Source organism: Abramis brama (genome assembly GCF_963993115.1).
Source record: "Abramis brama genome assembly, chromosome: 3".
NCBI classification, from domain to species: Eukaryota; Metazoa; Chordata; class Actinopteri; order Cypriniformes; family Leuciscidae; genus Abramis; species Abramis brama.
Window position 1 is genome coordinate 4109523 of NC_139965.1, and position 24417 is coordinate 4133939.

The 24417-nt window shown below is 37.0% G+C and overlaps 1 protein-coding gene and 2 long non-coding RNA genes across 3 annotated transcripts; 2 read left to right on the forward strand and 1 right to left on the reverse strand.

The window, feature by feature from the left end:
• The first annotated feature begins 6666 nt into the window (after window positions 1–6666).
• Window positions 6667–9578, forward strand: LOC311080470. Its single transcript, XR_014605598.1, has 3 exons — window positions 6667–7391; window positions 8010–8106; window positions 8741–9578. It is a non-coding gene; the product is annotated as an uncharacterized lncRNA (long non-coding RNA).
• Window positions 9579–12050: 2472 nt separating this feature from the next.
• On the reverse strand, window positions 12051–15179 carry LOC311078578. The gene is made up of 5 exons (XR_014605211.1): window positions 14974–15179; window positions 14187–14283; window positions 13375–13478; window positions 13108–13223; window positions 12051–12467 (listed from the first exon to the last, which is right to left on the reverse strand). It is a non-coding gene; the product is annotated as an uncharacterized lncRNA (long non-coding RNA).
• A 999-nt stretch (window positions 15180–16178) lies between these two features.
• On the forward strand, window positions 16179–22878 carry LOC311078577 (protein translocase subunit SecA-like). Its single transcript, XM_084107466.1, has 2 exons — window positions 16179–16885; window positions 18811–22878. The coding sequence occupies exon 2, from the start codon at window positions 18852–18854 to the stop codon at window positions 22284–22286; it is 3435 nt and encodes a 1144-aa protein (XP_083963592.1). The 5' UTR covers window positions 16179–16885; window positions 18811–18851; the 3' UTR covers window positions 22287–22878.
• Window positions 22879–24417: the final 1539 nt, after the last annotated feature.

The window sequence follows — 24417 nt, forward strand, 5'->3', positions numbered from 1 at the left end:
TCGGTCAAGAAGGCACCAAATTCAAAATTTATTTTACATTTCGACTACATATATGACCCACTTTCAATAAAGATCAATGTTCTCATGGGTGAAATGCTCCTTTAAGTAGAGTAAAGAACGACAGCACCAAGTGAAAGTGTGAACAGTGACCCACGTTTGATTTTGCAGAAGACAGTTTTGTTCCAGTGGTATGTGTTGGCTGTGAGAATGACGCAGTGACATATTGTGAAGACCACGGAAGCTGTGAGTACGTTTAAAGTGCAAACCCCGTTTGATTTTTGCCATCCAGAGACTTGTTACATGTCTTTTTGCAGTTTTTTGCACTTCTCGTGTTTTGATCGAAAAGTGTCGTCGAGTTAATAGCTCAGTGGGACTGTTCACGTGTAATGGAGTTTCCCGCACGAGTCAGAGCACGTGAGATTGAGATCGCTGTAGCAGCTAGTACGCAGTACGCACTTGATGAAAAGACATAACTTTTCCGCTGATTCAAGAGTGAAGATTGTCGTTACCCTGCCATTCAAGTGACATCTCAGTTTGATTCATCTGCAAGTTGATTTTCTTTTTGAGACAGTTTATCTGTGAAATGGTTGAGACAAAGTTGAGTGTATTTTTGAACTTGCACACTTCAATATGGGATCTTCAGTTTATTGCAACGCACCCCACGTCCAGACAACGCACTCTAATTTATCGCTCTACGAACTGGTATTTTCCTTTATTTTTCAGTGACTGAACTGATAAACGGTGAACTGTGAGTACACATTTAAAAGTGCTTATTTAGAGGTGAGATTTGATGGTATGTTTGTTTGTTGTTTTTAGGGCTGGACCTGAATATTCGAATATTCGTTCGGTGGGTTGGTATTCGATTTGGAAATTTGACATTCGAATATTCGTTTTTTTTTTTCTTCTTTTTTTTTACACCTGGGATCCCCCGCGAAACGGTTCTCGCGCTTGAATCGGCGACACACTGGCTGCGTGGCGTGAGCGTCTCAGCTGTCCGTTTTTATCGGCTCCCATGTTAACAGGTTTGCACACAGCCTGTGTGAGACACGCAGCTCGAGCCACGCGGAAAACGCGTGCATGCTAGAAATAGAACTGACCAGCAGCAACTGGAGTGTTCCCTGGCTAGAGCGCAGAACAGCGGAGTTTGTTTGGACCGAAGTGCATGTCTGAGCTTGTGTTTTGGGTTAAAGGACAAATCCAGTGAAAAATGAACCTGGGCTTAATCAACACATGGTTACCGAGTCGATCGTTCCCTGCGATGCGTTTTCATGAAAATCGAATGTATAGAGTTTTATCTTTAAAAACAGATTAGCTCATAACACTAGTATATGGGGCACAGAGTAAGTAAAAGTAAATCGCTAGTTAATACCACTAACAAGGCTCAAAATAGCCTCACACTAACACGGTAACATAATGAGGGTCCTTACATACAAACCGAAGCATTGAGAACTTTGTAAGTGTACAGACAGTTTAATAAGAAGATACTTTATAAAGACAGTACATTACGCGTTGACATGCAGGATCCATCTTGGAAAACAGTCTCGACTAATCGAGCCACGAACGCCGTCGATAGGATAGCTGGTCGATAGGAATTACGTTTGTGAAATCTAACGTAGCACGGCGTTCGTGGCTCGATTAGTCGAGACTGTTTTCCAAGATGGATCCTGCATGTCAACGCGTAATGTACTGTCTTTATAAAGTATCTTCTTATTAAACTGTCTGTACACTTACAAAGTTCTCAATGCTTCGGTTTGTATGTAAGGACCCTCATTATGTTACCGTGTTAGTGTGAGGCTATTTTGAGCCTTGTTAGTGGTATTAACTAGCGATTTACTTTTACTCTGTGCCCCATATACTACTGTTATGAGCTAAAATGTTTTTAGAGATAAAACTCTTTACATTCGATTTTCATGAAAACGCATCGCAGGGAACGATCGACTCGGTAACCATGTGTTAAATACCCCTAGGTTCATTTTTCACTGGAATTGTCCTTTAAGCTGCATTGCTTTGACATTGTGGAAAATAGAATAATAGAAACAAAATGTTAGCCTTTTTACCCCTTATTATCAATCTAAATTAATCTCGTTTTTAATTTAACTTAATTTCGTTTTTCTTTATTTAAATTTCGTTTTTTCCTTATTTAAATTTCGTTTTTCTTTATTTAAATTTCGTTTTTTCTTTATTTAAATTTCGTTTTTTCTTTATTTAAATTTCGTTTTTTTCTTTATTTTAAATTTCGTTTTTCTTTATTTAAATTTCGTTTTTCTTTATTTTCTTTATTTTTCTTTTCTTTATGCTGCTGCTAGGTGACATATGATAAGCCTCATTGGTGATATATTTGACATATGGGGAGAGAGTTGTGGAAGGATACTTCATGTTAAACATAAATATATAGCAGCAAAGACAACGTCGGCAGTGTTGACGGCAAAATAGGCTACAGAATATTTCGTTCTGTATTGACAGGTGCAGTATTTGAAAATCAATATTATTTTTTAAATTGCATTTATATTTGCATTTATGTCAAACCCTAGACACTTTCAAACATCAAAATGACATTTATTAATATGTATTCGTGTCAAAATGTCATATAAATATCTTTTCCTATTCAATTTTGTTTGGAAACGCTTCCAAGACGCTTGCGTGTCGCGTGAAAAATAGGCGTCGGTTCTATTTCTAGCATGCACGCGTTTTCCGCGCGGCTCATGCCGCGCCTGAGACGCGCGTGTCACGCAGGCAGTGTGCAAGCTCTAACCTGTTAACATGGGAGGCGAAATAAAAACGGACACGCCAGCAGCTGAGACGCTTACGCCACGCATCCAGTGTGTCAACGGCCTAAGGCCGTGCGGAAAACGCGTGCATGCTAGAAATAGAACCGACGCCTATTTTTCACGCGACACGCAAGCGTCTTGGAAGCGTTTCCAAGCAAAATTGAATAGGAAAAGATATTTATATGACATTTTGACACGAATACATATTAATAAATGTCATTTTGATGTTTGAAAGTGTCTAGGGTTTGACATAAATGCAAATATAAATGCAATTTAAAAAATAATATTGATTTTCAAATACTGCACCTGTCAATACAGAACGAAATATTCTGTAGCCTATTTTGCCGTCAACACTGCCGACGTTGTCTTTGCTGCTATATATTTATGTTTAACATTAAGTATCCTTCCACAACTCTCTCCCCATATGTCAAATATATCACCAATGAGGCTTATCATATGTCACCTAGCAGCAGCAGCGCCGCGTCAGACACGCTTCTGGTGTGCAAAGACATGGAAAACGCCACACTCACGCCACGCAGCTGACACGCAACAGAAACGCCACGCTCACGCCACGCAGCCAGTGTGTCACCGGCCTAAGCCCTGCCCGCGTGAGGCGAGCCTCTTCCCGCTCGCGCTGTTCTGTAGTTTAAGTTCATTACTTCTGAACGTGTGGCGTCTGGCGTGTCCATCTATATTGCACCAAATGCGACAATGCACTCCCTTGTGAAGTCGATTGGACGAACGGTTCTCGAAATAATTAAAAAATACAAACAGACGGACAGACAGACACATAGAGAATACTGCCTTTATTAGAGAGAAGAATATTTTCAGCACCCTCTCTCCGAAGCTTCGAATATACGATGTTCATTACTACCGAAGCTTCGAAGCTCAAAAAATGGTATTCGGACCAGTCCTAGTTGTTTTCAAATGTGATTGTTTGAATGTGATCTTTTGAAAAAGGTGATAATTTGTGGGTATACAAATTGACACATTGAAAATGATCTCATTTTGAAGTTCCATAAGGGATTTGTTATACCACAAGTGAAAAGAGTTTTACAACTTCAGTGTTGAAAGTGTTGGTGTGAATTCAAAAGACAACACAAAGACTGTAAATTATTTTATTTCATTCTTTATTTAGACAGAAGACATAACCAATCATAAGAAAAATAAATCTAAAAGAATAAATTCCGTTTTAATTGTTTTTGCACTTATTTACAGTGTATCTTTTCATTGAGAGCTGCTAGGGAGTGGGGAAGTCTCACTTACTTTATTAGATCTGGGGAGGGAGGAGCATAACACACTGTGATCTAACATAATATGCAATTTCTCTTCAGGAAGCCACCGTGTGACATTATCGTACCTGAAGCCTACCCTTGTCAATCTTTAGATTTCTCACACAATAAAGTAAGAAACCATATACACACATTAGCGTGTAACGAGGCTAAAACGTTTGGGGAGCGAGGACCAAGATCCTTTCGTTGTCCAAACTTCCAGAGCAGCCATAATCCATTTCCCCACACGACGGGCTAAATACCCCGTTACACAGGGGAAAGGGAGCAATTCAGACATTGTAAATATGCTTTCCATTGGGGTGAATGAAGTCTGGTTGCATGTTAGTGAAGTTAATAACCGCCGTAGCTCTGATCCAGAGACACGATAGCACAGAGCGGATCATATGATCGAGTCGCCACAGACCAGAAAACGTATCGGACCCATTTGAATTCTGCACACAATGCTGTATTTTAAAGCGATGTGGAGGAGATTAGGAGGAAAAACGGTAAGGGATTAGGAGGAAACTGCAGCTTTATCGAGCTCAACACATCTGACCGAGCTGTTATACCAACTAAACACTATGGGCTATTTTGAAAAAGGAGAGGAGCTGTTCAATCAACACATTGAATAATGAAACGTGTTTCAGTGGGCCTTAAAATGTATAAATGCACAGGTCTGATGAGATATCAGTGTTTGGCTAGTTTGGCGTAGTCAGACCTTCAGACTGCTGGCATTAGGTCTGGACTACTTTGCAGCTTTTATTGGCCAAAGTTTGCCCAAGAGGCTAGCATTTGGCAGACAGGGGTGATGGCTGAACAAAAACTTATATTCAGGTGTATATTTATATCCACACAAAGCTATGTATAGTTCCAGAAGACTTTGAATAATTCTAAACAGAAAGAAACACATAACTTCAGCATTTCAGAATGTGTACAGAAAAACAAAGTTTTGAAAAGTTTGACTTTAAATTAAGAATCATACTGACACGAGTGCACCAGATCTCTCTGCACGTCCCCTCCGCTCACAATCACCAGAGGTTTGATTATCATCATCTGCAACTACTTATACCGCTCCCTCAATCACTTCTTCGTCTGGTCTCGTCCAAGACTCTGTATTCATTTATTCATTCATTCATCTGAATCTTCTTCATTTGATTTGTATTGTATCCTGGAAGAAACTGAGACTTTGAGTTGGAGTTAAGTGGCAGTTTCGTTAAGTTGCGTACCCTTCGTTACTGTTGTTTTTTTTTTTTTTGAAGGCCAGATTGACCTGTAATGGAGAAAAGAAACAACCAATTTGATTAAACAAAAGACAAAAAAGGCAACCAGTATCAGAATTGGCCCATTTTCTAGTAAAACATCAGCAATCGGATTGTCCATGAACAATCTAGATTGGTGCATCACTAATGGGACAAAACCAGAAAGTGTTTAAAATCAGCAGGGGAGTAAGTCTCAACTTGCATCAGTGCCTGGGTATAAAATTTGTCACCCAAAATCTGAAACTGATAAGAGAACATTATTGAGGAAGTTTGGAAACTTACAAGTGGTTTTCAAATAATTTCCATTACCAAGTGTCATTTAGGTGTATGTGCACATACCCAAATACCACTTCTGTAGGAACTCTGCTTTGTTCTGGTAAGTAAATGTTTTGTTTAGTTTAAAAAAAAAAGTTAAATTCTTAAACTTTATAAGAAAGAACACTTTAGCATTATCTTGTTCCAAGCAACTATATAACTTTGAGTTTTTTCCAAAATCATTGAGGTGAAGTGTTGAGATTGAACCTCATTTCTCGTATCAACGAGATCAGATAATTCAGACATTTTCCTGTCCCAGCATTTCTGCTTTAAATGGTCAAATACATTCAAAGTTGTTACAAACTAGTTGTTTTAGTGGGCTAGAATCAGAAAGTCACACAGGTAAAGCTATTTATTTAATATGATTATAAATACACATTGCAAGTTTTTTTTTTTTCCTGAAGTTAGCTTTATAAAAATAATCTATCATCTGATTTTTCCGGATCACATGGCATAGTGAAAGTGAAACTAAACACAGCAGAAAGAAAGCCTGTTTAAACTGAACACATCCTCCATGATCATGATCACAGATGAATGTTTGATTATGTGACACTGAATCAAGTTTACTCAGTTAATCGGTATAACCAGTTTACTCAACTCTACAAAATAGACTGGACATTTTAAATGTAGGCTACTTTAACTGGATTTGCTTTCCACTTTATTATACAGCAGTCTTTTACATTGTTCTTCAAAAAACTTCAAAGTTGTTTTGGGTTTCCAACCCTGTATCACATGAAATACGTTCTGAGGAAACTATTTTGCAAATCGCAATTACGTTACATGCCAACATATAAGCAGTGCTATTACGTTGGTCCTTAACCTAATATAAGCAGTGCTATTACGTTGGTCCTTAACCTAATATAGCCAATCTATTGCAGTGCTATTACGTTTGTCCTGAACATAATACATCCAAAGCAGGTTTCCATAGCAGCTAATGCTGTTCATTTTGTTTAAATTATTTACTCCCTTTTTTCTCATTGGGCTACAAAATATTGTCTATGCCAGGGCGAGTCAAATGGCGGCACCCAGATAATTTTTATCTGGCCCTCCAACTGGTTTTTGATGTTTAAAAACCCCTCGCAATCTGATATTAAAGTCCCCGCAAAGGTTTAGCGCGTTCAGCGGTGAGTTTAACAACGCACGTGATCATTCAGCGGTGAGTTTAACAACGCAGCGGTGAATTTAACAACACTCAACTGCAGGTAAAACGGCATTCAGAGGTGAGTTTGACCAAAGCAACCCTCAACTGCAGGCAAAACGACATTAAAAGGTGAGTTTAACAACGCTCTAAGACGCTTGCAGTTGCAAGTAATTGCAGTTTTAGCGTTTTCTTGTCATAGGTAGGACACTGCTTTAAGAAGCTGGATAACGTATTTTTATCGGAGGTTTGATTAAAAACTGTTGAGTCAGGACAATAAGTTGTGTTTAGAAACTTTAGATTTGTAAGGTGGCCATTTCTTATGACTATAAATAATAGAAGAAATTATAAAAAATATAGCTTTCTGCACATTTGGTGCAGAAAGCTATATTTTTATAATTTCTTCTATCATTTATCGAGAAGAAAAGCTGTGTAATCAACATTTATTCACGAGATCATATGTATTTTTATGTATTTTTTTTAATGTTATTATTTCGGTCTTATTGCCAGGGAAGCTGGATTGCTTTGCTGTTTATTGATATTTTTAAAATTATATTTTATCAGTAGGAAATCGCGCTGAAGAAGTCTCGTTCCGAACACATCGCGATATTTGGCATCAGTTCACGTGTGTCAGATGTTGGTAAGTAAATACCTAAATACGCTGTCCTAATAATGTGTGATATAATGTCTTTTCTGTTTGTCGATATTAATCTGCCATTATATCTGCCATCTCCACGGAGACTTTGCGTTTCATTGCTTTCTAATTCAAAACAGGGTGATTAACACTGCCTGTCACGTGACGTGCTATAGGCCTAGAGATAATCATATCAGATTAAAAATAGTACAATTAGTTCCAAAGTTGTATTTGTAGTAGAAGCACAGTAAAAACAACACTTGCCATGCTTTTACCACACTATTTGTAGTTTTAATGTGGTACTTATTGTAAATGCACAGTAACCACAACACTTACCATGTTTTAACCACAGTAACCACAACACTTACCATGCTTTTACCACAGTAACCATAGTTTTACTGTGATTGATTTAGTAAAGGACAGTAATCACAAAACTTACCATGCTTTTACCTCAGTATTGATATATAAGTGATATTTGTTGTAAATGCATATTAACCACAACACTTGCCATGCTTGTAAGGCTTTATAATGTAACATCCAATATTTGTAAGGTATATCAGTACTTTTTCCTTTAAATAATCCTATATATTATACATAATGATATTTTCTTTTCTCTTTTTTCAGCTGAAAAGACCAAAAGGGCCTTTCGGACTCAGTCAGCCCATTATTGTTGGAGGAGAAGTAAACGGATTGACAGCTGCAAAGGCAAATATTCGCAATGGTATGTATGTGTTGGTTTTAACCCTAAATCAAACATTTTATCAAGCATTTGTTGTTTCTTAAAACTTTTCTCACAAAACCCATAGCCCAATCAGTACAAACATAGACTGAAAGTCTTAATAATTCACAAGATTTAACAAGTTGTCAAATTCGTACGATACTCGTACATATTTGTATACTCGTACACAATCCTGCAGCTTTTACTCCTAGTGCTGTCATTGGCTACTGCCTCAATTCCTGTACATATTTATCGCGATATTTGTAAATCAGTTGCGCCACTTCTTGGAAAGTTGTCGGATGTCACACACACTGTCAGAAAGTTTATATTAATTGCAAATTGGTCCCCGTCTGTTTATGTTCCAGTGATACATGATGTCTCTCCACACCTCATAACCTACCTCTGTTTGCAAGAGTGGAAAAGCTTATCTGACTTGTCACATGACATCAGATACTCGATTATTTTGTCATAATCAGATCAGTTACACTGCTGATAACTGTCCCGTTTGCATGTAAATCATTTTCATGATTATTGCTTGCTATTAAAGACATACTTTTATTCATAGAAATGCCCACATTTCAGTGAACTTAATACATAAAAATGCTTTTAACATTTAATTATGCAACACTCTTCACAGAAAAATATCCCACAGTTATGGATAAACTCACAACGTCATCAAGTGCTGTGCTGGGCACATTGGGCAAACAAGTGTCCTCCAACATATTCAATCCGTGGCCAAGTTCTTCACATCTTCCCATGGGACACTGACAGTCTTCAGGTCTTCGTGAAACATCTGTCTCCATGTCTTCCTTGGTCTTCCCTGTCTCCTGCATCCTCCTGGTGGTGTCCACTTCATCACTGTGTTTGGGTGGTGTTGTTTGGGCATGTGTAGGATGTGTCCAGCGAGGTGCACCCTTTGCTCTGTCACAGTTTCTGAAAGTCTTCATGTGGAGTCCCACTCCTCCTCAGGATCTCTTTGATATGCAGAACCAATATTGAAAATAGTGATTTATCTTTTTCCATATTGTTAAAGCATTTTGTTTTCTCTTTTCAGCTTCATAAACTGTACTTGATGTCTGCCTAATGCCTTTTTCAAAAAAGTGTCAGTGCTCATCAGGTGTTTTGCTAAAGGACATATTTATTGCATAGTTACAATAAAAGTGACCAATAATCACAAGGATATAGAATGAAAGTTGAGAATGTACAATGTTGTGCTTATGTTTTTGCCTATTTGTTCTTTAAAGCGAAGAAACAAATGTATGTTCACATAACAAAGTTGAATCTCATCTCTTGGTTTGTAAATATATAACTTCATCATAGCAATTTTTTAACGTTAATGTATGTGTCACTATAATAGATTGCTCCTGTATCTGGAAATTTTTAATTAACTGATTTTTATACTGTTGTGCAGTAGTTTTGGCACTACATTTGTCTTTAAACAGTTTGACATTAAATATTGGAATAAGCTTTCAAAATGGTGTCCATTCATTGTGCTTTTGCTACATTTATTTGAATATAACTGATATACCTTTAATATACTATACATACACTGTACATGTTAGAAGCACTTTAGTACATGTAATTATTTTTAATTAAAATACTGCAAAACTACCCCTGCTGTAGGACATTGCTTAGAAAAAAGTTTCCCTTTCAAATGTATTTATGCATCAGTCTAAGCAAATTTGTGTCATTGATCATGTGAACTCGTTTTTGGATGGTAACCACACAAAGGAGTCTTTTGTTTTTAAATATGAGTTTTATAATTTAATTAGAAGGAATGCATGTTTAACAGCCTAAATATAAAATATTTAAGGTATCTATCCCTGCAGCCGGAACCAGAAGAGATCTGTCATCGTTTACCATAAATGGGCATGTAAGTGTGACGCATCTGTTCAGCTGGGTTTGTATTGGCTGTGACTTTATCGCAGAACTCGCTGTGATTGGACAATCGTTTAACCCATATAAAACGGCGGTTCATGTTACAAAGTATGTTTTGGTGTTATTATTACGTTAGTTATACATTAAGCTAACTATAAAGTGTCTCTATGTTGTGAGAAATTACTCCTTTACCGAGATCCTAACCCTAACCCTAAGCATGTCTGCACATTTCAATGAACTACAATACAATGCTTCCTGTTCCACTGATAGAATGACAGAGATATGTGGGTAATGTAGTTTAAAACGTTTAGTAATAAAACAATAAATGTTAAATAAATAATATATTTAATGGACAACTGGATATCTAAATTTGTTTATTGTGCAAACCTTTATGACATATATGAGGGACAGGCTGAAATTTGATATTTTACTGTGAGCACTATAAAAATAACCTTTATGCCAGCTTTCCATATATGTCTGAAAACTGTGGCCAACATTATTTATTAAACATAGTATAAGCAGTTGTCCAGCCAATTTTCTCTTTGATACACTAACCGGACTTTGAGTTACAGCCATTTGAAATGTGCATTTGTTTGCTCTTCTGGGGGCCATTGCTGGGGCCCTGGGGGTGGAAGGACAGTATAATCTACACAGATCTACACATACTATAACTATTACACAAGGATAATGCACCATTCAGTAAAACAACAAAAAAACAGTGCCAACATTTCCTTTTCACCGCCTCTTGCTGCTTATATTCCTGACATCAGTGATATATAGAGTATACTATATAGAGTATACTAGAATGATCAACATGGATCATCTTCAATTAAGCTTTAAGTATTTATAGCAAGATAGCCCACTGCAGCCTCTTGTTATTCACATAGCTTCCTTTTATTTCACTGCAAACTGGCATACATGCATGTATGTGCAACTTTTGTTGCATTGTTGTCCCAAATATCATTAACCCTTGTGTGGTGTTCATATTTTTGTTACTCAGCCAGTGTTCGTGGGTCTGGTGGACCCGCTGCATTTTGGGGTTTTTAATTCAACACAATCAAAAATGTTATGTTAAAATACTCAACAGATGTTTACTTCATCCCAATTACAAGCAATATAAACAGCATATATGGTTAATATTTTCTCTTTACCTTTATTAGATCACATTTAAGAATTGCAACCTCGTGTGGGAATGGCAGGAGAAGAAACACAAAACTCACTCTTGCACTCTTTCACCCTTACACACAATCTCTCACACGCACGCTCACACACACTCATGCACACACCCACAACACACACACACACACACACACACACACACACACACACACACACACGCACGCACACACTCACTTGGATATGTGGTGTACGGTCACTCTCCATAGGCATAATGGTTTTTCTAATGTACAAACTGTATAATCTATCCCCCTACACTAACCCTACCCCTAAACCTACCAATCACAGAAAACTTTTTGCCATTTTTTGAATTTCAAAAAACACCATTTAGTATGTTTTAGTATGAGGACACAGATGTCGTCATAAACCATATTTACGTTGTAATACCCATGTCATTATACACATTTGTGTCCTCATAAACCATATACAAGAACATACACACACTAACAGCAGGCCCTGACAGGAGGAGGACAGAGTAAAGGTACACAGGACCTACAATTTCTACACTTTTATTAGCCCCGGGTCCAGTGGACCCGAACATCCTGTGTGTAATATAAATGTGTAGGGGGGGTGTACAGTGTGTGGTCATTGAAAATGTGTTCTGATATATTCCTCACAGAAAATGAGCCAAGGCCAATGAGTCTCAGTTTGAAAAAATAATTAATTGTATCATTTTTCTTTTGATAAAAAATGAAAAAGGGTCCAACAGACCCGAACACCATACAAGGGTTAACCAGATCTAAATTTTTATGTCCCAAGTAAAAGAATCATGGTCATTAATTATATGTAATTATTTATAAGTTATTAATTATATGTAGTTATTTTTAAAGAAATAAGAAATTAAAATTTCTCAAATAAAAATGTATATTTACTGTACCAAACACCACTTTCAATACACAATAGTCACTATACTTTATTAAACAACACTTTATTGGAGAACAAAGCATAAAGTTGATAAAGTAGCATAAAGACAAATGAGATTCAAGATAAATAAAAATGTGTCTTCAAAAATACATTAACATCATATGAATCCATTCACAGCTGCTGAAGCCACAAAACGAGTGCCAGATAATCATATTCAGTCACCTACAGAAAACAGATTTGATATTGTGTTGGAAAATAATGATTCATTATCACAGCTAAACTGGTTTCTTGCTCTTCCCTGTATGTCTCTATCGTGTTCTTCTTCCTTGTCTAAATAGTTTGTTCAGTTAAAGAACAGAAGATGTGATCACTGATGTGGTGTAGCTTTTTCTCAACCAGAAGAAGAAGTCTCAACATCCCACTGTCAGGCGTTCTCCAGTCCTGGTCTGAAAGTAAAACAAAAAACAGAAACCATTCAAATAAAGTTGTTTAATGGACAGTCGGGTCAGCTTATGTTCTGCGTTATTTAAAGCAGTGATGGTTTACTCTGGCCCTCAGCGTCCACTGTCCTGCACATTTAGCTCCGACCTCAAACCCTCCTGCCTATTGTCTAGAAGTAAACCTGAAGACTTTGGTTAAAATTTTCAGATGTGCTTGATTAGGGTTGGAGGTTAACTCTTAACTAACCTCAAAAAGTAGAATGCAAAGAGCCAGAGTTGCCTGTTCCTTACAGAAATTTACAAAGCAGCAGTCAGTACATTATATAATATACACATTGAAGTATTATATATATATATATATATATATATATATAATATTGCAGCACATAATATAAGCTAAGTACTGAACAAAAACAGTTTTACCCATATCAACAGCAACATATTTTAAAAGATTTTTAAGAAAGGCATGGTCTCTTTTGAGCCTTTGCCAGTGATGCTTGATTTCTTTCCAGACAACATACTCTTCTGTCAATTGTTTCAAGAGCTTCACTTGGTCAAAAACCAAGTGATAACCTGTACAATGTAAAATTGTCAACATCAAAATTATGTACAACATATTACAGCCTTGTTTCAATACAATACATACCAATGGACTCGCGCACTTTTCTGTCGTCTTTGGGCACCAGATGTTCCTTCCTCACCCGAAACAAAGGACTTATTCGATTAGCTTGCGTTGATATAAGGACTGGTCTTCCTTCTCGGCTGTAAAACAAGAAAGTCTCGACTTACTCTATGTGCAATTACTATTGTTCTTTAAAAACATAAATTAAGACAGTTATATATAAGTTAATTTACCATATGATTCAGGAGAGAACATTTGATGAGTAAATACTGATATATTTAGAAACTTCACCTGGGAAGAGCTGATCACGGCAAGATTTGCTGCGACTCACTAGTAGCTCTTGTGAGGGTTGAGTTTGATATTGGTAGAGCTTTAAAAAAAAGGACTAAGTAATCCTGCAAAACAGAAAGGAAGGTAATTTTAATACATTACTTGCAAATAGTCAGTTTATAACTGTAGGATATGTTTTCTGTAAAGAGTGTTGCATAATTAAATGTTAAAAGCATTTTTATGTATTAAGTTCACTGAAATGTGGGCATTTCTATGAATAAAAGTATGTCTTTAATAGCAAGCAATAATCATGAAAATGATTAACATGCAAACGGGACAGTTATCAGCAGTGTAACTGATCTGATTATGACAAAATAATCGAGTATCTGATGTCATGTGACAAGTCAGATAAGCTTTTCCACTCTTGCAAACAGAGGTAGGTTATGAGGTGTGGAGAGACATCATGTATCACTGGAACATAAACAGACGGGGACCAATTTGCAATTAATATAAACTTTCTGACAGTGTGTGTGACATCCGACAACTTTCCAAGAAGTGGCGCAACTGATTTACAAATATCGCGATAAATATGTACAGGAATTGAGGCAGTAGCCAATGACAGCACTAGGAGTAAAAGCTGCAGGATTGTGTACGAGTATACAAATATGTACGAGTATCGTACGAATTTGACAACTTGTTAAATCTTGTGAATTATTAAGACTTTCAGTCTATGTTTGTACTGATTGGGCTATGGGTTTTGTGAGAAAAGTTTTAAGAAACAACAAATGCTTGATAAAATGTTTGATTTAGGGTTAAAACCAACACATACATACCATTGCGAATATTTGCCTTTGCAGCTGTCAATCCGTTTACTTCTCCTCCAACAATAATGGGCTGACTGAGTCCGAAAGGCCCTTTTGGTCTTTTCAGCTGAAAAAAGAGAAAAGAAAATATCATTATGTATAATATATAGGATTATTTAAAGGAAAAAGTACTGATATACCTTACAAATATTGGATGTTACATTATAAAGCCTTACAAGCATGGCAAGTGTTGTGGTTAATATGCATTTACAACAAATATCACTTATATATCAATACTGAGGTAAAAGCATGGTAAGTTTTGTGATTACTGTCCTTTACTAAATCAATCACAGTAAAACTATGGTTACTGTGGTAAAAGCATGGTAAGTGTTGTGGTTACTGTGGTAAAAGCATGGTAAGTGTTGTGGTTACTGTGCATTTACAATAAGTACCACATTAAAACTACAAATAGTGTGGTAAAAGCATGGTAAGTGTTGTGATTACTGTCTTTTTACTACACTTATCACAGTAAAACTAATGTTACTGTGGTAAAAGCATGGTAAGTGTTGTTTTTACTGTGCTTCTACTACAAATACAACTTTGGAACTAATTGTACTATTTTTAATCTGATATGATTATCTCTAGGCCTATAGCACGTCACGTGACAGGCAGTGTTAATCACCCTGTTTTGAATTAGAAAGCAATGAAACGCAAAGTCTCCGTGGAGATGGCAGATATAATGGCAGATTAATATCGACAAACAGAAAAGACATTATATCACACATTATTAGGACAGCGTATTTAGGTATTTACTTACCAACATCTGACACACGTGAACTGATGCCAAATATCGCGATGTGTTCGGAACGAGACTTCTTCAGCGCGATTTCCTACTGATAAAATATAATTTTAAAAATATCAATAAACAGCAAAGCAATCCAGCTTCCCTGGCAATAAGACCGAAATAATAACATTAAAAAAAATACATAAAAATACATATGATCTCGTGAATAAATGTTGATTACACAGCTTTTCTTCTCGATAAATGATAGAAGAAATTATAAAAATATAGCTTTCTGCACCAAATGTGCAGAAAGCTATATTTTTTATAATTTCTCTATTATTTATAGTCATAAGAAATGGCCACCTTACAAATCTAAAGTTTCTAAACACAACTTATTGTCCTGACTCAACAGTTTTTAATCAAACCTCCGATAAAAATACGTTATCCAGCTTCTTAAAGCAGTGTCCTACCTATGACAAGAAAACGCTAAAACTGCAATTACTTGCAACTGCAAGCGTCTTAGAGCGTTGTTAAACTCACCTTTTAATGTCGTTTTGCCTGCAGTTGAGGGTTGCTTTGGTCAAACTCACCTCTGAATGCCGTTTTACCTGCAGTTGAGTGTTGTTAAATTCACCGCTGCGTTGTTAAACTCACCGCTGAATGATCACGTGCGTTGTTAAACTCACCGCTGAACGCGCTAAACCTTTGCGGGGACTTTAATATCAGATTGCGAGGGGTTTTAAACATCAAAAACCAGTTGGAGGGCCAGATAAAAATTATCTGGGTGCCGCCATTTGACTCGCCCTGGCATAGATAATATTTTGTAGCCCAATGAGAAAAAAGGGAGTAAATAATTTAAACAAAATGAACAGCATTAGCTGCTATGGAAACCTGCTTTGGATGTATTATGTTCAGGACAAACGTAATAGCACTGCAATAGATTGGCTATATTAGGTTAAGGACCAACGTAATAGCACTGCTTATATTAGGTTAAGGACCAACGTAATAGCACTGCTTATATGTTGGCATGTAACGTAATTGCGATTTGCAAAATAGTTTCCTCAGAACGTATTTCATGTGATACAGGGTTTGGGTTTCTTAGGTTTAAATTCCAGGTCAGAATATATTTTATATACAGTGATGACAGTGCAGACATAGACTTTACAAAATTGCAAAACCCCTATAAAAAAAAAAAGAAAAAAAAAAAAAAAAAGTCTGTTGTATGATGAAAGTAATTATAATCAAACTTGGTTTGCCTTAAGTTGCTAATAAACAATGTTTGTGATTAAGATGTGCAGCAAGTGTACAGTACATAACAGTGTCCATCAGTCAGTCTCTAGTATTCCTGTATGTGAACAGTAGATTAACATAACTCCTCTAGTGTTTTATAAAAACTGCAGATTGAAATTCTGAAAAACATGGAAAAAGAAATTGCACACCATAAATAACCCGTCAGTGAAGAAACGCACCATCACACCACACCTGAACTGCAAAGAAACCACAACTAACCAACTGTATCACACCATTTTCGGTACTTACCAACACAAGTGAAAGTGAAAGAATAACAACAAACGCAGAGAGCAAACTAAGAAGGTGAAACTATAAATAAGTAGTTTGCTGATGACAGATTTCCCTGCTATTACATCGCATGCAAAATTGTTGAATTAGGGCATTATTGATTTTTTTTTCCTCCATATTTTAAAATCAATTGTTCACAGTTTCAGTTCTCTAAAATAATATAAATATAATATAAATAATAGCACACTTTGTATTTGTTCAAATCACGTGACAAATTGAATACAATTGATACTATGCCAACTGGAAATTCCCGAGCACGTCGTCGTCTTCTCACACTGATATAATGAAACTCCCATGAGACTTTTTCACAGATGACTCTACAAGAGGTTTGCTGTCACAACTCCTCAACAATATGATCTCGGAAGGTGTAAGTATTATAAATAAATGTTTTCTCAGAGAAAAAGTCTGAATAATAACTTTTAACCCTCTGGGGACCAAGCTGTTTTTGGGGTCCTTGAGATGTTCTGACATGCCTTGACATTTGTGCTTTTTTCAGTTATTTATAAACATGTTAATGGCAAAGGTGTAAATTCACTCTATATAGCACAAACAGGGCTACCATAATATGCGAGCAACGTGTATGTAGATGTTTGTATTTTTAAGAGAATAATGTTTATGCGTGGTTATTGGAAAAAATTAAAATGAAAGTTGCTGAATTAAGACCACAAAACACATATTAAATATGTGTCCACAAGACTTTTGACTAATGGATGTTGTCCCTTTGAGTTCCAGCTTCAAAATGATGTAAAAATAGTCTTGCTTTATCGTTCACAAAAAAAAAAATACATTGATTTAAATGGTGTAAAACAGGTTTTGCTTGGAAAGCCAATATGCGAGGGGGAGGAGTAGTTTACACCTTAGATTATGAATGTCCCACCCACTCTGCATAATGAGCCATTCACTCGGGTGTGAAACTGACTGAGCCACAATGCAAGGACAAAAGATGTATTTAGAAGAAGACTTATATTGACCATTTAAGATTTCGCTTACATCTCTCTTGTAAATATGTTTTGCTATTTTATTAAAAATGTTACAATTACAACAATAATTACAATTTCAACAATATTTCAAGTGTACTCTTTCTTTGTAAAAAAAAAAAAAAAAAAAGATTATAGGCCTACATTTTATCATATGTATTCATTAGTTTGAATATAGCCAACATTGGAACATCTAACATCTTAGTCTATGAATTTATTTTTGACAAAAATAGTATTTTTTTTGCAGTTTAATACGTTGCTTATACAAATACATTTTATTTCAACATATTCCAGTCGATTTTTACTCATCTCAGTAGGCTATAGCAAAGCAGTTTATTCTTTCACACACAGACGCGCGATTCATATTTAGGCTAAACAGTCTTTACAAATATGTCCCCTTCATTCATTTCACAGAAAGGCGAGTCATATTATAGAAATGCGATTCATCTTTTTGCGGTTTACATAGGCCTACACTAACGTTATTCCATAACGTTATTCCACACGTGAGAAAAGAAAACAGCCTACCTCACTCCTCAGCGGAATCTGCTCCTCATTTCAGGAGATATTGCTCCTCATCAGCACTGTTCTGAGGAATCTTTTTTCCATAAGGTAGGCTATAATGTCTCACTCGCGAGGAGTCGCGACGCGCTTTGTTTACAGCTGATGTGGGCGTTTCACAGCTCTGAAATAGTTCTCAGAATTTGCGTTTGAATAGCACGCGCTCTCCGGGGAGTGGTCACATTACTGTGAATGAGCTCCTAATGAGCTCGACAGGAGTCGCTCTCTTTTTATACAGATTACAGAAGCTGAGAATATTTGTTTTTTATATAAATGACTTCATTTAAAAGATGCGATCTCAAGCTTTATGCCCGTGGGTCTGTTTGCCTGTTTGACTGAATTTTCGCGGAGTTATAGATCATTTTCGAACGCGTTTCAAATGGGAGTTTACTGACAGAGAGAAGGCAGAAATCGCATCATGTTAATTTTTCTTTATTTGTCAAAAAGCAAAACACTTTATTTTTGTATACAGAAAAAAAAATTGAAACTGAACAGGATCGATTGATGTATTACACGAAAATGAAAGATCAAAATTAACAGAGCATTTAGTGTTTATTTTCATTGCTAAAAAAAAAAAAACGAGCAAAACGCGCGGGCGCGTTTGTGGTCCCCAGAGGGTTAAAACAAGAAAACCATCTTTATGCATGTAAAATAAAGTCTATGGTTGTAGTCTTAATTATCTTAATGATTGTGTCTGCTTATGTTTTTTTGTTAGTTAAGCCAAAGTTTAATTCCAAGTCTTCTTTTTAAACCACAGAGAGTGTTGCACTGTGAAAAATATCAAGAGTGAATGTGAAAATGGAAGCATCTGGAAAACTGCTGTCAACACGACTGCTTTCCCTGCTTAAGAACGGAAAATGGGAAGAAGACGATGTCGTTGAGTTGTTTAAAGCCCTCGTGAAAGATTTTAATGGCAGAAATGAAGATTTTCACACATGGATGATGACAATCCTTCATCAAGTGGAGATTCACAAAATAAGTGTGTCAGATCTGACATTAAATGACAATAAAATTGTGGATCACGTTGAGGCCAAAATTAATAAAATAGCCAAAAACACTGATGAGAAAACACTGGATGAGATTGTGAAGGAAATCTGTGAACAAGCAGATATTGATGAACAAACTATGGCACACGTGAAAGATATTGTGTCCTCCGTGTCTGATTGTCTATTAGCTTCTACAGCTCCACGTCTAGAAGGAAAAAAACACTGTTTGTTTAGGCTCTGTAAAGCCGTGGAAAAGTCAATGAAATATAAACCTCGAGTGACTCAGATGGTGAGCTGGTGCATTCTCGTTCTTTCTGAATCAAGTCGACTGGTTCAGGTTGGAACAGGAGAAGGAAAGTCGTGCATCGTGGCAATGTTTGCAGCATATCAGGTCATGATGGGAAAAACCCCTGATATCATCTCCAGTTCTCCTGTACTTGCTGAAAGAGATGCTAAAGAATGGTCTGCCTTTTATAACGAACTGAATATTACTGTTGATGCCAACACCAATAAATCAAAAGACAATGATCTGAAGAAGTGCTATGAATGTCAGGTGGTCTACGGTACGACTGACAGCTTTGCGGGTGATTTTCTGAGACAACGATTCCACAGAAGAGATGTGAGACCTGAGAGAGAGTTTCAGTGTGTTATAGTGGATGAGGTGGACTCGCTGATGTTGGACAAAGGTCCTGAAGTGGTCTACTTGAATAGTAGGATGCCTCTCATGGAACAGTTAAATGGGACACTGGCTGAAATTTGGTTCGTCATCAACCAGATGAAGTGTTTAGACACTGGAGAGATTTTAGGGCACAGTCAGCTCTTCTCTCAGGTTCTGTCTGAAATCATGCATGGGAATAAAAACATTGATCAACTCAGTATCGTGCAGACAGCGGTGGATGCAGGAATAATGCCTTTAAAACCAATGCAAGTGGAAGAAAACATGACAAACGTTCTAAAAAGACTAGATACTGCAAGTGTTGTGCAAATGGTGGCATTTTTAACCATGTTTGTGGGAAACTTCCCTGAGTATTTCATCAAACTCTACCAGCAAGCGCCTGATGGGACTTTAAGGAAACTCAATGAAATGAATCCTACCGGTACAAATGACAGACAAGGAATATCAATTCTTCTTCTGGGAAATGGAAAATGTCATGTTGTGCACTCTGATGAAGACTCACTAGTTACGTCACTAGGGAAAAGTATAAAAATGGTTTATCAGTCTGAATCGACAGGGGAACAAACTGAATCTCGTATCCCAGGCCTTCAAGACCTCGTCAATGGCAAGGTACAAACCTGGATTGAAAGCGCTCTGCAAGCCACCAGAATGACTCTGGGCCACGAATACATCCTTCATGGAGATGGAGTCGCTCCTGTCGATTACAGGTCCACTGGCATTGTGCAGAACAACATGAAATGGGGGGAAGGACTTCAGCAGTTCCTGGAGATGAAACACCAAACTAAACTGTCCAACATGAGTCTTATAACAAACTTCATGTCTAATGTGGGTTTATTCAAGAAATACAAAAAACAGATCTATGGGATAACGGGAACTTTGGGGGACCAATCAGAGCTTGAGATGGTGAAGAAGCTCTACAATGGCATTGACACATGTAAGATTCCCTCATTTAAACGAAGGAAACTTTATGAGTTGGAAGGTGTGATAGTATCTGAAGAGGACAAGTGGATCAAGACCGTCTGTAATGTCGTTCAGGATCAAGTGACCTCCACAGTCTATCGAGGTCCACGAGCAGCTCTCGTCATCTGTGAAACAATCAATCGTGCGATAGAATTTAAGAAGACCCTTGCAAACACCATCTCATCAGAAAAACTAAATTGCTATGTGAACAACAACATGGATAACTCTGCAATTACAGATTCAACAGTCCAAGCTGGGAACGTCATCATTGCAACTAATCTAGCAGGTCGAGGGACGGACCTAAAGGTCTGTGAAAGTGTAAATGAAGCAGGAGGACTGTTTGTGGTGCAAACCTTCTTACCTCTGAACATCCGCGTTGAACAGCAAGCGTTTGGACGAACGGCTCGCCAAGGGAGTCCAGGATCTGCTCAACTCATCATGTGTGCCAGTCATTTCTCTGACTCTGTTAAACTAGTGATGGACTTAAACACATCTCTAACCAGCCTACTCAGCCATCTGAACCACCTTAAAACTATATTGATGTCACATGGTTGCACAGAAAGTCTTTTTGAAGAAACTGTTAATCGCTACCTGGAAAATCACAGCTCTCAAAATCATGAGGCAATGGTCTCTGCTCTCAAAGGCCTCTTAACAACAAAATCAAAAACATTTATGGAAAGCAATCTGGAAGAGGCAAAAGATGCTAGAAACATTATGGTGAACATCAGACTCTCAATGTTCCTTGAAAAATACATTCCAAAAATCTTAAAAGAAGAAGAGCTTTTTTCTGTTTACCTTGACATTTTAGACGATGTTTATGAAGACAAAGTTTTCTCCGACCAGCGTGATGTAATTGTGTCCTGTCTTCACGAGTGCTGGGGTTTGTGGCTCTTGATGCACTTCAGTGAGGAAAAACCCACTGACGTGTTGAAGAAACAGCTGAAGATGGACTTGCTGATTGCAAAGCAGAAACTCTTGAGCAAACAGTCCCCATCTTCCATGGTCTACTATTACATAAGGACTGGAAACAATCTTCGTGAGAAAGGACGCCTTGCGGAGAGCATTGAGATGTACACCAAAGCATTGGAGGAAGGTGCATCTGGGAAGATTATTCCTCTTTATAATCGTGCACTGGCCACTATTACTAAGAAAAACACTGGCTATATTGCTCAAGCATTGACTGACCTGGAAAAGGCTGACAAGGCAATAGATTCATTCAAGTCACATCTGGCACATATTATTGCTTGTGTGAAATTATCAAGACAAGAGCAGACAACAGAAGGTGATGCTATGCTCCTTACACAGTTTCGAGTGAAGTCTATGATTGTAGACGTACTCAAGATGAACATTCAAGACGCTGTAATGAAGTTGAAGAGGGCTGAAAACATGGGAGGAGATGTGAGCCTGACTGAAAAAAATCCACTTTTTCTGGCCGCACACATTATGCTCAGTTTTCCAAGTCTTCTAGATGATCTGGCGATGGAGACTGTACACATAATATCATTGGGTCTTGAAGACATTTTCTCTTTAGACACCATTTTTTCTGCCAGTGGCTTTTTGTCAAAAGTATTTAAAATTATGAAATATGACAAGGTTTTTAAAAATATCTAAACAAACAAGGTATGCTGTCAGTTTTACATAAGCATCAAATATATATATTTCATATATTCTTTAATTCTAAAGAATTTTTACTCAAGTCTAATCACATGACACCTAATCCTGATGACAGTGTCAATGAAATTCAAAGTATTTCACACTTTAAATTATAATTTTCAGAATAATATTTCAGGTTAGCATTGCAAATTATGAGAGACTTAAAATGTAGGCCTGTACATTGTCAAGAATGGGATAAAAGAAGATTGCAACTGTTGCTCTTTCTTTTGTCTCTTTTTTATTTGAGCACTCTTTTCTTTGTCTCTTCTTCTGGGGGACTTTGCTGTTCCTCTCTACCTGAGCTCTGCCTTCCATTTTCATCCCTACTCTCTCTCTCTCTCTCTCTCTCTCTCTCTCTAAAGTAGAGGAAGTACACAACTCCATTACTGGAGTAAAAGTACCACTGGTAAAATACTACTCCATTACAAGTGAAAGTTGTGAAGACAATTTTTTACTTAAGTACAGAGGTACTTGCTTTTAAAAGTAAGTAAATTTCATTTTTTATGTCAACGCATTATTTAATTATTATTGTTGTTGCATTGTGAATAAGTGCACGCTGTGCCATCATGGTGGTTTAAGCCAGTAAGTGATGCTAGCATACGACTACCTTGAACTTATTTCAATACTTGTTTAAAAGTTATAAAGCTCTTTTCAAGTCAAAAACATACTAGAAGAGAAAGGTTTCTACGTTGTGTTTATTTGACAAGATTATGTTAAAGGTGCCATAGAATGGATTATTTTATTATTTTATAATGTTTCCTGGGGTGCCCTTATAATGTTAGTATGTTTTTTAGATCAAAATTTGTTATAATTTAGAAATAAAAGGCATATTTCCTAGCCTGATTTCATCCATTGATTTGAACACTCTGTTTGAAGGGGCGTGTCTGCTGTGAGACTTCAGTGTTGTTGCCCACTGCTGTGATTGGCTGACATGCTTGCATATGAAATATCTGGCATTACATGTAGAGCTATCTGGAAAACTTTTACTATTACAGCTTTTATATGTTTTTACTATTACAGCTATCGGGATTAACGAATCATGAGAAGTTTTTTTTTAAGTATTTAGATCTATTCCCATCACATAAAAGGTTTCAGTGATGAGCACTGAGCAGATGACAGCCTGTTGATCGCGTGAATGAAGATCTTATCACTGCAACGCGATTTACTGATGCATAAACAGTGTTGAACGACTTTGAAAGAAAGATTATCTGTCTGAATTTGAACAATTACACATCAGAAATTCACATAACCCACTGGTTCTCCAGAGGCTCGGATGAAGGAGCAAAAAAATATTTTTGTGTTCATTTGTACAACCAAACACTGAGCAACTGCCATGCTTCGTTCGCTCGTTTGCAAGCCATGATGTCTCTCGAGGAAAAAACAATATCGCGCTGGATCTAGATAACACAATGTAAATTATCGTTAATAAAATCCCTACTTGCCGCTTGCGGGAATATAACGTTAGTTGAAATTGCCCCCTTCGTCCGTTTGAGACGCCGAGAGAAGCCTGGCTGCTTGATATTGTTGTAACAGTCCGTGGTGAAATGGGCAGAGCAACTAAACAACTTCGAATTAAACTGTAGCGGTATCCGATTATAGATAGATAGATTATAGATAGATCTGCCATTTTCCCTATGATCCTCCTCCTGCTTGTTTCTTCACCTGCAGAACTTCCGATGATTCGGCTGTGCAGTTCCGCCTGGCACTGAGCATGGGCATATGCAAATTTTTAGAGGCGTACATATTAATGATCCCATCGGTTTCGTCACAGTTGGTGTTATGTGGAGATTCGCCCGTTTTTCAGGGGTGTTTTTCAAAAACGAGATTTAAATAAGAAAGAGAAAACTATGGTGTTTGAGACTCACTGTATGTCATGTCCATGTACTGAACTCTTGTTATTTAACTATGCCAAGATAAATTCAATTTCACATTCTATGGCACCTTTAAAAAAAAAAACATTTCTGAATATAGACATATTTAACTGTTGTGACGTAACTTATCTTTATTTATCTTAAAAATGAAATAAAACCACTTCTCATAAAGAAACAAGAACATGGTATTTTTAATTAATAATGCATTCTTAATAACA